The sequence below is a fragment of the Vulpes vulpes genome, chromosome 10 (assembly GCF_048418805.1).
Source record: "Vulpes vulpes isolate BD-2025 chromosome 10, VulVul3, whole genome shotgun sequence".
NCBI lineage: Eukaryota > Metazoa > Chordata > Mammalia > Carnivora > Canidae > Vulpes > Vulpes vulpes.
Genome location: NC_132789.1, coordinates 39,515,258 through 39,527,405, shown reverse-complemented (window position 1 = coordinate 39,527,405; position 12,148 = coordinate 39,515,258). Strand labels below are relative to the sequence as shown.

The 12,148-nt window shown below is 60.3% G+C and overlaps 1 protein-coding gene across 2 annotated transcripts in view; it reads right to left on the bottom strand.

Moving 5' to 3' along the window:
* HIVEP3 (HIVEP zinc finger 3) overlaps window positions 1–12,148 on the bottom strand; it is a 57,329-nt gene that overhangs the window by 1,280 nt on the left and 43,901 nt on the right. For both annotated transcript variants that reach the window (XM_025983721.2, XM_072723698.1), the window contains exons 4-5: window positions 6,222–6,308; window positions 982–1,895 (exon numbers count right to left, since the gene is read on the bottom strand). In XM_025983721.2, coding sequence (XP_025839506.2) covers window positions 982–1,895; window positions 6,222–6,308 — 1,001 coding nt within the window. The remainder of the gene's footprint in view (window positions 1–981; window positions 1,896–6,221; window positions 6,309–12,148) is intronic.

The following is a 12,148-nucleotide window of genomic DNA, read 5'->3' as shown; positions in this document are numbered from 1 at the left end:
CCTGGACACCCCCGAGGCCTAGACACGAGGTGGGGGCTGGCCCGGGATCCCTGGCAAGTCCTGGGGGGGGCTGGGGTGGGGGTTGAGCTCCGACTCCCTGCCCGGGGTGCTGCCCCGTGCTGGTGCACTGAGGCAGGCAGCCCACGAGGCCCCCGGTCCTCGCCCCCCCCCCCCCGCCCCACATGCCTGTGTGCCGTGGGCCTCCCCCGCTATCTTGGTTCTGCTGCCTCTCCTGTTCCTAGACTCGGGCCTGACCCTGTTCTCCCCTTGGATGTGAGCTCCTGTTCTAGGCTCTTTACCTCCTCCCACCACCACGAATTGTCATGTGACCCCAAAATTAAAAACCAAGATTCCCAGTCCGTGCCCCTCCAGGAGCTTGAGTCTCTGAGTGACATCATCTGTCCTGCTGGTAGTGGATGGGCGGGGGAGGGGGTTGGTTCGTGACAATACGGTGACAGGGGAGGCACTGGGAGGTAAAGGTAGGTTGACAGTGATGGTACAGCATGGTGGTGGTGGGGACAGGATGCTACTGGGCTGCTGTTGTGGTGACACCGGGGCAGCTAACCGGTAGTGGCAGGGGCTTGCTAGTGCAGTGACGGCGGACATGGCATGGAGGACGGGGCAGGGACGGTTCTGGTGGTTTGGCAGGGATGGTGTTGGAGGTGGTATCTCTGAGGCCGCTGGTGACAGTGGTGCCGGAGGTGTGGGGTTGGGGGCCTGGGAGGGGAAGGGTGTGAGCATTTAGGCCTGCATCCAAGGCCAGCCCCAGCGTCCACGCTCGGCTGCTTCTGAGTCTACACTGGCTGCCTCCGGGCACCCCACGTGGTGCCTGGCACTGGGTGCACCCCACAAACACTTGCTATGTTATCAGCAATCGCCGGGCTGGCCGGGCTGTGAAGCTACAGGTCTGACACCTCAGGGACGAATGCACGGTGTCCCCCCCATCAGGAGCACCCCAGCTGCTCAGGGGCAGGAACTCACCCACGTGGAGGCGCAGGTCTCGGGGCTTCTGCCGAGAAGCTTGTGAGGTAGAGGCGCGGGCGGGTGGAGAGCCCGCAGGGCCGGCCCCGAGCCTGGGCCGCGTTCGCCTGCTGAGGGGCTGCCCGGCCCAGCCCAGGCCCACTTCCCCGGCAGCGCTGACCGTGGCGGTGACTCGGCCTGGCCCGGGGACCATCTCCTGGTGGGGGAGTGTTTGGGGGGGCCCGGGTCTGGGGCCCCCTTGCGTTCAGGGGGCGGATGCGCTCGGGAGGGCAGTTCCCTCCCCAGGGGGCAGGAGCTGAGAGGAGAGAGCTCGAGTCTTGGAGACCCACAGGGGAGAGGGCCCGTCGGGGGGCCCGGCGGGCTTGGGGCTGAGGCCTGTGGCTCTCGGGCCGGTGAGTGTCGCTGGGGAGACGAGTCGCTTTTGGTTAGTGAGTGTTTGTGGGTCGGTGGTGGGCGGCTGCCTGCTTCTCTGCTGGGGGACCACGGCCTTCTTGGGGACACAGCCTTGGCACTCGGGGCTGAGCCTGTGTCCTTCTCCATGGGGCCTGAGGGGGCCAGTCCCAGCGGGGGGAGGCACAGTGCGCTTTGGCTGGACGTGGAGCAGCTGCTGGCTGCCAGGCGCTCGGCGTCCAGGACCGAGCTGCCCCGTGTAGCCTGGCCGCCGGAGGTGGCATCTGGGGGCTGAGGGCCCGGACTGGGTGAGGAGTCTGCCGGCAGCGAGGCCGGCGGGCCGGGCGGGGGTGCCTCCGAGGCCAGTCCCGATGGCTCGTCCTGGCTCTCCTCTTCGTCCTCATCCTCGTCTTCGTCCAGGTCCGAGTCCGAGTCCGAGTCCTCCAGGTCCGAAAACTGGTGCTCCGCCACCGCCTCCGAGCCCTCTCGCCCTTCTGAGTCCTGGAACAGGTCATCACTGGTTCCTGAGGGGTGGACACAGGAGACCCTGGGGTCACTGCCAGCCCTCATCCCGCCGCCCTCTGCGCCCCCGTCCTTGTTTGCAGGCTGGGCCTGAGAGCGGGCTGAGAGGATGGGGGCCGTGACAGGTGCGGGAGCATTTGGTAAATAATCACGGTGAGCAAGAGGGGCCTTGTGTCTACCCTGGGCCAGGGTCAGTTCTAGGACCTTCGTGTTGTTAATGCATCTAGTCCTCAAGTGATCCCGTGAGGTTGCCACTGTTCTTATCTTCACGTTACAGACCAGGGAACCAGGGTAAGCATGATTAAGTAGCTTGCTCGGGAAAGATAAGTAGTAGGGCTGGGACTGAACCCCAGCAAACGAGACAGGCCTTTTTTCTTAGTTCGTCTTCCCTTCACTAGGATTTCAGTGCTGGCTCCCCCAGGAGCCCGGGAAGTCACCTTGCTGTGCTGTGCCCCCACTTTGTCAGACGAGCATCTCACCTCCCTCACGGGGTGCACTGGGAGGAGGAAATGCACACCTGGCACAGAGAAATGGCTCAAGTAACTATGGCCACTCCGTACGTTCAAGAAGAAATCTATCCTATTCTGGGACACAGCAGCCACGCAGGCCGGTCCAGCGGCACTGGCTGTGGTCAGTCTAAACACGCATCTGCCATCGCGGCCAGGCTGCTGCCGGCTGGTGCAAGAGCATCTGGCAGGTGGCAGGTCCTTGTCTCTGAGGGGCGGGGTGGGGGGAGGACTATGGTGGCCTTAGATTGCAGAGCAGGGTCCTGGCCCAGCTGCTCCTGTCCAGAGGACGTGCTCCCCTTGCAGAGCTCCTGCTGCTCCCAGCCAGCGTGGAGTAGGGCTCTGCAGCACCTCCCGGTCTGGCTTCTGGCGGGGCAGCCCCAAGCATCTGGGCCACTTTTAACCTGACAGCAGTCTAGTTTGGGCACCCCTGGAAATGGGCGGCAATCAGGACTCTTGAGAGAGCCCTGCTAACATCTGGCCCATCGATCAGGCTCCTGAGGATTTGGGTCCTGCCGGCCCCTCTCCGGGCTCATCACCCAGCACTTCCCTCGGACACACCAGTACCCATTCCACCGCCAACCAAGAGAGCTAGACACACAAGCTGACTCGGACGTCGGGTGCAGCCGGGCTTCCAAACTCCACCAGGCCCAGCAGCCCTGGGGTTGGAGAGCCTAAGCCTTCATGCTTCCACATAGCTCAGCAGGCAGCCATGAGATGCATGAAGTGGACAACAGTGGGTCAAAAACCATGGGGTGGAACTGGGGTTGGCAGGTGAAGGGTGGGCCAAAGGACCAAGGGGCCACGGTCTCCTGGCAGCTGGGAGCAGAGGGGAAGGCAGGAGGGATGTGGGGGTGAATATGCAAAACACACAGCACCCAGGTTTGCCTTAGACCTATTTCAGACCCTTCAGGTCACCGGGCCTCACCCCTCATTTACATATGGGGAAATCCAGGCCCAGAGGGGGCAAGGGCTTCCTCTCCAAGATCACCAGGGAGTAGTGGCTGAGTCAGGACTCAGGTTTACAACTCTTGCGTTATTACACTGCCAGCATAAAAATGATGTTATGCGCCAAGAAGCAGGAAATGGTCTGGGTTTGGATCCCAGCATTATTACCCTTCCTTGCTGTATGATGTTGTCTAATTGGCTTTTTCTCTCCTTCAGTTTTCTCATCTGTAAAATGGGGGTAAGAGCAATAAAAGCCACTTCCTGAAGCTGTTGGGAGGATCGTGAGGGTCTGACACCTAGTTCGGCCCCAGTAACACTTAGCAAGTATCTCAAGTGCCCCAGCACCTTTGCAAGCATCTCATAGTTGATGGTCAGAGGGGTAGTACTACCAGTGAGGGAGTCAAGACAGCCCTCCTAAACAGCCTCTTTAGGGATGAGGACATAGAGGCCCAGAGTGGCCTGCCCTAGGCTCCCAGGGCAGGGATGATGGGAGCCAAGGGGCCCCTGCCTGAACAGGGTGCTCCAGGCCCCCCACAGCTGGGCTCCTGCCTTGCCCGGGCGGCCCATTCCCCACGCCCCTCAAGGCGCTGCTGGTCCACTGCTGGGATCACCGCCCAGGCTCCCCGCCAAGAGACTGAGGAGACGCAGAAGGAAGCCTGCGACGGCGCCGAGGGGGCTGGACACACGGTGGCGCTGCTGCCCAACCTCCTCAACCTCCTCGCTGCCGGAGGGGCCTGGCCACCGGGAGGCAGTCGTTCCCAGGCCTTGTCCCCAGCGCCACTTGGTGTCTAGCAGACTCGCTCCTCCTCCCTGAATCTTCCTCATCATCACGGGAAGTGGCAATTCCGTCCTTCCAGTGTCTTAGGCCATAAACCTGGGCCTCATCCTTGGCTCTTTTTTTCCCTCACGCCATCACCTATCCTTATCCCCCCACCCCCACCCCATGCGCAGCCAAACCTGTGGGCTCCACCTACAGAACATTCCCAGGGCCCTACGGATTCTCCCCACCTCCACCCCATCCGGGCCAACATGCCCTGGGCCTGATAACTGCCTCCAGCTGCACCCCTTCTCCACTGTCCTGCACCCCTTCTCCACCGTCCTCTGCACACAGTCACTGAGAGTTGCGGGACATCACTCCAGGGCCCTGCCAAGCCCACCCCTTGACCTTCATGGCTTCTGTTCCCTGAGCTCATCTCCCCCCAATCTGGTCCTCGGGAGCTCTGTACCTTCTGCTCCCTCTGCAGGGAGAGCCCTTCTCCAGACTCCATCTGGCTTCCCGGCTTTCCCTTCCCATTCTCTGCTCAGACCTCACAGACTGAACCCCCGCCCCTACCCTATTCCACATTTGTTCATTGCACTGCTCCCTTGCAGGATCTAAGCTTCCAGGGGACAGGAACTATGTTTTATTCACTGTGGAATCTCCAGCATCTAGAAGAGGGCCTGGAATAGGGCTGGTGCTCAGTAATTATTTCTAGAAGAAATGCACCACTCATCTCCGCAGATGAGGTGGGTATGGTTATCCTTTTATGTTTCTTTGGGAAAAAGAGATTGAGAGAGGGGCAGGGAGCAGCCCAGGGTCCCTCAGCAGGCCCTCAGTGTGGGATGAGCCACCTCTTGACTCTGACCCAGGGAGGGCTCTGGGCTCGGGTTCGGGCTTCAGGTGCCACAGGTCCAGCCCACCAGGCACCGGGGTGGTGTGTGGCCAGCATTTCTGTGTGACTTTGAGCAACTGCCTTTACCTGTCTGAGCTTTACTTTCCTCAACTTAAAATGGGCAACACAAGTTTCTGGCCCTAGTTATGAGGACGTGGTGAGACAACGAGTGTGAATGGCCTAAGGGACACTAACCCCACATTCTCATCTTGGGGGAACAGCCCCAACTTCTTTGTGTTGAGTGCAGTAAAGGGGATTTATTGCACCTAAAAGGAAATGTGTTTTAATTCTTTTGTAAGACTGCAAATAGATCCTGAAATCAGAAAAACGCAGACGCACACAGACACATACACCTTTCTTTGTCACACTCTAAATCCTGATTCTGATTTTAGGAATCTGGTCAAAGGGTTGCTGGGTACAAGGGGAATGCCTCTGGCTGCCCTGACCTCCCTTTGCTGGGGTGGCTGGCGGGGTGGGGGGGACACTGCCTATGCACCTGCCAGAGTCCCTCTGGCCTACTCCCTGGATTCTGCGGCTGGCCGGGGCCTTTGACTCACCTTCTGCTCTGCTGGGCTGTCTCAGAAGTAGGCTCTCATGTGCCTTTTGCTGATGGAGGGCTTTGGCCAGGGTGCGGTGCTGGGATGTGGGATGAGATCGGCAGGTGGCGAGGGGCTGTCAGGTCTGACTCTGGCTCTCTTGAAAGCCTCCCAAATTCTAAAAGGTGTCATGCTCCTGCCCAGAGTATGTAGGTGTGAGAGTGTGGGTGTGGAGTGTGTAAGAGTACTTCCCTCGCAGCATCACCATGAGGATTTAGGAGACAACTCACAGTGTGTGTTTAGAACATGCCTGACCCGTAGTGGGTGATCAGTCAATGTTGACTCCAGTTACTCCTGTGTTAGTTTATTCAGCACACATTCACTGAGCACCTGCAAGGTGCCAGGCACCCCACCTCCCTGGTAGACGGTAATGCACACTCTCTATGGTTGCACAGCATGTACTGTAAGTGTATGGAGGGGAGGGGGCCATCTCTCTGTGAATTTAACCTTTATCTCCCAGTAGGTGGGAGAACTGGCAGGGAGGGCTTGGGAGGGGGAGAGGAGGTGGGGGGGGGGACACGGAAGGGGAGGGAGGGTGAGGGGGACAGGTGCAGGAGCGGGGCAGAGGAAGAGGGGGAGATGGTGAGGAGGGAAGAGGTGGGAGGGGGGCGTTGGCGGTTCCTTACCTTCTTCGGCCTCCAGCTCCTCCAGCACCCCTGTCTCTTGGCACTTTTTGCTGTGAGCCTTCGACTTCATGTGCTTAGTCAGATTCCCTAGAAAGAAAGGAGAAGAGACTCAGGCGGGGCCGCAGGGCGGGGGGGCCTGGGCACGCCCGGGGCTCGCAGAGGCAGTGGGCTTCGAAGACCAGTCAGGGCCTGCCAGCTGCTGCTGCTGCGGAGGGGCTGGGCATTCAGGACCGTACGGTACTCAGGAGCTGGGGGAGGAGGTTGGAGGGCGGCAGGGGAGGGCAGAGGGTATAATGAGGAAGTGAGATGCTGGTTAAAAAAACAAAAAAAGAAATTAAAAAGACAACTCATGTGCAATAGGTTTCTCCTGCATTTGATTTAACTCCGGGGCCCAGTTGCCGGGGACGCTCATGGAGCAGGATTTGTGGCCTTCTCAGATGCTGGGATGCCCAGAGGGTTCCTGTTCACCGACGCGGTGGGTGGGTACTGACGATGCCCTTCCAGGTGAGGCCACGTGTGGGGCAGCCCAGCGGGTTTGGGAAGAGGAACCAGGACAAAGTTACTGTTAGAAATGGAGAAGGGGCTGAAGGGTTAGGGAAGTCTGCCGGACAGGGACCTGCGAGCCTTCCTTAGAGAAGTCACGTCCTGGGCCTCAGTATCCCCCAGGTCACCATGCGGTGCAGACACAGGTAGGGTATGTGCAGGGAGGGCTGGGCAAAGGCTCTGCCCACTCCATCCCTGCCCCTGCCCTAAGTGGCCAGCCCAGCCCCACGGCTCATGAGTAGGGACAGCAGGTCTTCGCAATGGCGGGGGGCGGGGGGGGGGCGGGGAAGGTAACGACGCCTTCAGTCTCTCCCATGCGTGCACAGCACGTCCCAGGCCAGGAGCCTCTATGGGCAGGAACACTCTGGGAAGGGGAGGCAGAGACCCCAGCCTGCCCCAGGAGGATGCAGGCCAGGTGCCTCAGGATGCTCCTTCCGGCTCAGCAGCCACCTCCAAGTTGTGATGTTCTCACTGTGGCCCTGCAGGTTGCTACACTTCCACATGATCGTTCACATAATAATCCTCAGTGCCCCGAGTTAGGTGCTCTGTCTCACTGAGTGTGGTCCTTGGCAAGTCTGAGTAGATGGATGGAAGAGGGAAGAATGGACACTTGAGCAGATACATAGAGAGACTGGTGGGTGAATGGATGGATGGATGGACTGATGGGTAGATGGGTAGGGGGGAAAGGGCAAAAATGGGGTGACAGTACAACAGGAAGAATAGGGACAGATGGATGGGACACTGGATGGTTAGATAAGCAGACGGATAGACAGAGGTGGGAGGAGATGGTTAGATGAAAACAGTAAATGGCAGGCTAGTTGGAAAACGGGCTAATACACAGATGGGGAGCTGGAGAGGAGGAGAGAGACAGGGGCGACTGGGGCAGCGGCCGGTTGGGTTGCACATCAACTTGCAGTGGGGCAGACTGGGCAGGTGGATGGAAGGATGGACTGGTGGGAGGACAGATGTGAGAAGAGGAGGAACAGGACGAGAAAATAAATGGAAAGGGAGATGGCCAGGAAGACCAACAGATGGAAGAAATGGATAGATGGCTGGATAGATGATGGGTGGATGGGTGGGCAAGTAGGAGAGAGCCCGTGGGTGCACCAAAGGGTGCTTCCCAATAATTCTGAGAATTTTAAGGAATTTGCAGGGTTTTGCTGAGAGGGTGATGGGAACCTTAACCTGGGATTCCCTGAGGTACACAGGTCAAGGGCAGCAGGGGTGGAAGGTGACTTGTTTCTTTCCTCTTCCTTCTCTTTGCTCCTAGTCTGTGACTATATCCTATAACTCAGATTTTCCTATCACCAGACAGAAACCCGGATCTTTTTGCTGGCCCAAGGGAAAGCAGAGCCATAACTGAGGCCAGAGGGTCCCCAAAGGTCCCTACCTAATATTGGGGGCTTCTGCCCTCATTGCTATGAGCAAGTAGAGCTTGAGTGGGACGTCAAGGGGTGGGACAGGCTGCTGGGGCCTTCCATGGGCCAGACAGATCAACGGTCCCCTGAGGTTCTGCGATCAGCCCACTGTCCCCTGAGCCCCTGACCACAGAGGACTGTGAATACCGCTCATTCTGGCTTTGACATTATTTGTTGTACGTGTCCTGCCAGGAAGGTTTAGGTCTCTTTTCAACCAAGTTAGGTGCCGAGCACACAGTAGGTGCACAATAACCACACACGGGCAACGCTGTCCTCATCGCAGAAGCAAAGCGTTGGAAGGAGCCTCACAGACCCTGTAATCCAAGCGCCACCAGGCCCGGGGTGGCGGGTGTGTGGGGTTCTTGCTTCTGCTCTAACTCTGGGCCCTGGAGCTGGTGATGCCATTAGATCCGATTACTGACTGTCTCAGCTGCTGGGCATGGGCGGGCTCCCGTTGACCAGCACGCTGAACCAGCCACAGCCCCTTATTAGCACAGAGCCCCATTGAGACCCAGGTTTTGGGGCTCCAGGGTTCTTGCTTGCTCCATGCCTGCCTGCACAATGCACCCAGGCTGCTCTAGGAGCTCGCCGGCTTCGGGTTTGGGTTTGGCCTCTGCTGCCTGCTAGCTGTGTGCTCTGGGGCGAGTTTCTTAACCTTCTGAGCCCCAATTTCTGCAACTCTGAAGTGATACCTACCTCACGGGGGCGCTGGGAGAAGCTGAGGAGGGAGCGCAGGCGAGTGGCAGCCTGGCAGAGAGCAGACACTCACCACATTGGGATGTTCCTCCTTCCCCTGCTGGGACCCCACCCTCAGCCCCGTGACCACCACTCATCACCGAGTGCCGAGACCCTGCCACACGCCGACGTGCTGGGTGTGGAGGACAGAGGCATGGCTTCCCCTCCAGTGTGGGCTCGGGGGCTCACAGGAGAAGGCGCCCGTGGGCCCTGGAGGCTGCAGGGAGCACTCGGGGCGTCTGAGGGGCTCTGCTGCGACAGGCCGGGTGGCTCTCAGGAGGCCAGGCTGACTGACCGCCCTGGGGCCTATGGGGTACCCTCCCTGGCTTGCCCTCCCCGGGCCTCTTCTGTGAATCGAGGGAGGGGGACCAAAGGGCGCAGGCATCTCTTTCAGCTCAGAAGCCACTTCTCTGGCAAAGGACAGAGGCTTGGAGGCCTGCAGGGCAGCCAGCAGCTTCTCACAGCCTTGCCGGCCCCCACCCGAAGCCCCACAGTCCTGGGATGCAGGAGGAAAGGCAGGGGGATGGAAGAGGAGGAGTGTCTGGAGGAGAGGTGGGGCCTCTGCTGAGAGCACTGGCCCAGGACTCTGCCTCGGTTTCCCCGGCCGGCCGCCCTCCTCCCGCCTGCCCCTGCAGGCCCTGCCACCTGAGGCCTGCCTGCTGCTCTTGTCGCTGACCCCGCGGCGACTGGTGCACGGGCCCCTACGCGGCACAGCCATCCCGCTGGCCTCTGGGGACCATCTGGGAAGAGGAAAGAGGACCCCCCAGACCACTCGCCACAGGGCCGTCCTGGCGGCCTTCCCCGCATGGTCCCCGAGACGCCTTGGCTAGCGCCCCGGGGCCCCAGCTGTGCCACAATGTCTAACATGGAGACGGAGACACAGACGAGCAGACAGAGACGGACAGGAAGGGCTCCCCGGGCCTGGGCGCAGCCAGTGGGTGCAGATGGAGGGTCCTGAGGACCGCCAGGCCCAGCCGGAGGCCCAGCCGGAGCCCCAGCGGGAGAGGGCATGGCGGAGATGAGGAGGCGCCGGAGGTTCCTGAGGGACAGCTGAAGGCCCACCCCTTCGGGAAGACGCGGGCACCCCGAGAAACAGGAGCCTCAGTGTCCCGCTGCTTCCCTCACGCCCAGCGTGCAAGCCTCCTCTGCTGCCACTTGCTGCCACCCACCCCCGACCGGCCCCTCTCCGCAGTCACAAAGGTCCAGGTTCCATCATTTCAGATTCGCTCACTGCTTCGGCTTTGAAGATGTTGTCTTCTGGAAGCTTCTATGAGCTTTTGAAGGGAGCTCAGCAGGCTCCTTGATCACTGGCTGGGAACAGGCTGCTGGGCCTGGCCTTCGGGGCAGGGTGGGCAGGCCTGCACAGCCGGGACTCAGTCCGTCTGCTCCCGTAATGCCCTCTGGGCACCCCCCCGGGGCTCCATGCCGGCTCAGAGACACCCCAGAGGCACTGCGGGCAGGCCTGGCGTGGCTTCCAATGAAACAATGACAAGAGCTCTGGAAACAATGACAAGAGCTCTGGTTCCTGCCCGGGACCAGGCCCTTTCTCGCCAGAAAGACAAGGGGAACTGAATAGGGCCCCCTCTTTGGAGAGGATGCTCTGGCTGGGAACTTAGCCAGATGGGTTTTTCTAGTCTCCCCAGGATGGTTCTCTTTGTGCTGGGCACGGGTGTGCTCCAGATGGCCCCGGGCTGGGACGTACTCTCAGGACTGGGCTCCTCACGCTGAGAGCAGAACTGGGTGGTCCCCTGATGCCGCCTGGAAACAGGGGCAGCGGTTGTGACCCGCTCCGGAGGCCACCCGATCGGCCACCTGATTTAGCCAGTCCTTCCAGGGAAAGGGAGATCTGCTCACAGTGAGGAAGGTGATGGGGGAGATGCCCTGATGGAGGGGTCCTGGGTTCTAGGTACAGCTCTAGCACTAACAGTCACTTGGCTTTGGGGGACCCACTTTCTTTACCTTCAAGGATGTTGGACAAGAGGTTTTTTCTTTTTTTTTCTTTTTTTTTTTTTTACTCTGTTATTTAAGACATAAGTCAATCATTCCCATCTCTCTTCTTCCATAAAGCTCCGCTGGCCACCTAAGGCCAGAGGGAGTGGGGTTGTAGGGGACAGAGTAGGGACGGGGCCCACATCCGGGGCCAAGGCAGGGCCCTGGGGCTGGACGCACCCATGACACAGGGGGCTGAGCTCCAGGCCCGTCTGTCCTCTTTGGGGATCCTCCAGAACACTGTTTATGAGATGCCAAGAGAGAAGAAGCGCCTCTATGCTACCCAAAACCTAGGTGGGAAAGGACCAGCGAGAACGATGGCTGGAGGACAGAGGAGGGCAGGGGTCGGTGAACGGGGTTAGGACGGCCGAGATGGAACTTGGTCAGACAGGGGCCGGAAGCCCAGGGGACATGGTAAACTGCCCCCCCTGGACCCGGTACAGAGAGCACGGAGGTGGGGTGGGGGGGGGGGCAAGAGGAGGAGAAAGTGAGGAAGGCTGGCGAACTCCACAGGGTTCGGCCCAGCCTCTCTGGCTGGGAGCAGCTTCCCCACCAGAAGGAAGGTCAACAAGAGGTAAAACCGAACCTGCTCTTGGGCTCTGTCGGCAGAAACAGCACATGGCCCCAGCGGGGGCCAGCGTGGAGGCCCCCCACTTGCTCAAAGGAGAAGGCAGGACCCTCACGTCCAAACCCTGACCCAAGAACCTGCAGAGCACAAGAGGCTGAAGCTGTCAGGGGCGCTGAGAGCCCTGGGCCTTCCTCTGCTTCACCTCCGTCCCCCTGTCCCTCTGCTCAGCTACCAGGAAGCAATGCGCGAGTGCCCACGTCCTCCCCACCCGGCCTGCAGGAACAGTCCACGCAGTGTGCAGGGAGCAGCTTGCTCCAAGTCTCATGGACTCGGCCCCCCTTGCTCACACGGGGGGCCTGCAGCAGGCCAGGCCACGCCAGCCCCTACTGGCTGCCCTTCCTCCTCGCTCAGGTGGCCGCCAGAGCCTGTGCTGCCCCTGCCTTGGGGCTGGACTGTCGGGGCTGCCAGCCTGGGCAGGGCGGGGGGCGAGCGGGCTGTGCCGAGAGCTGCAGAGGAGCCGGGTGGGCAGGAACATGGTCTGAATGGTGAGGCGGGTGGAGGCAGGGCGAGTCTGCCATGAGGAGTGACCATGCGAGTGTGCCGAGTGGCTCGGAGTGGAATGGATTTCCAAACGCAAGAGTGGTGGTGACAGGTGCGGATGCTGGAGCTCACCA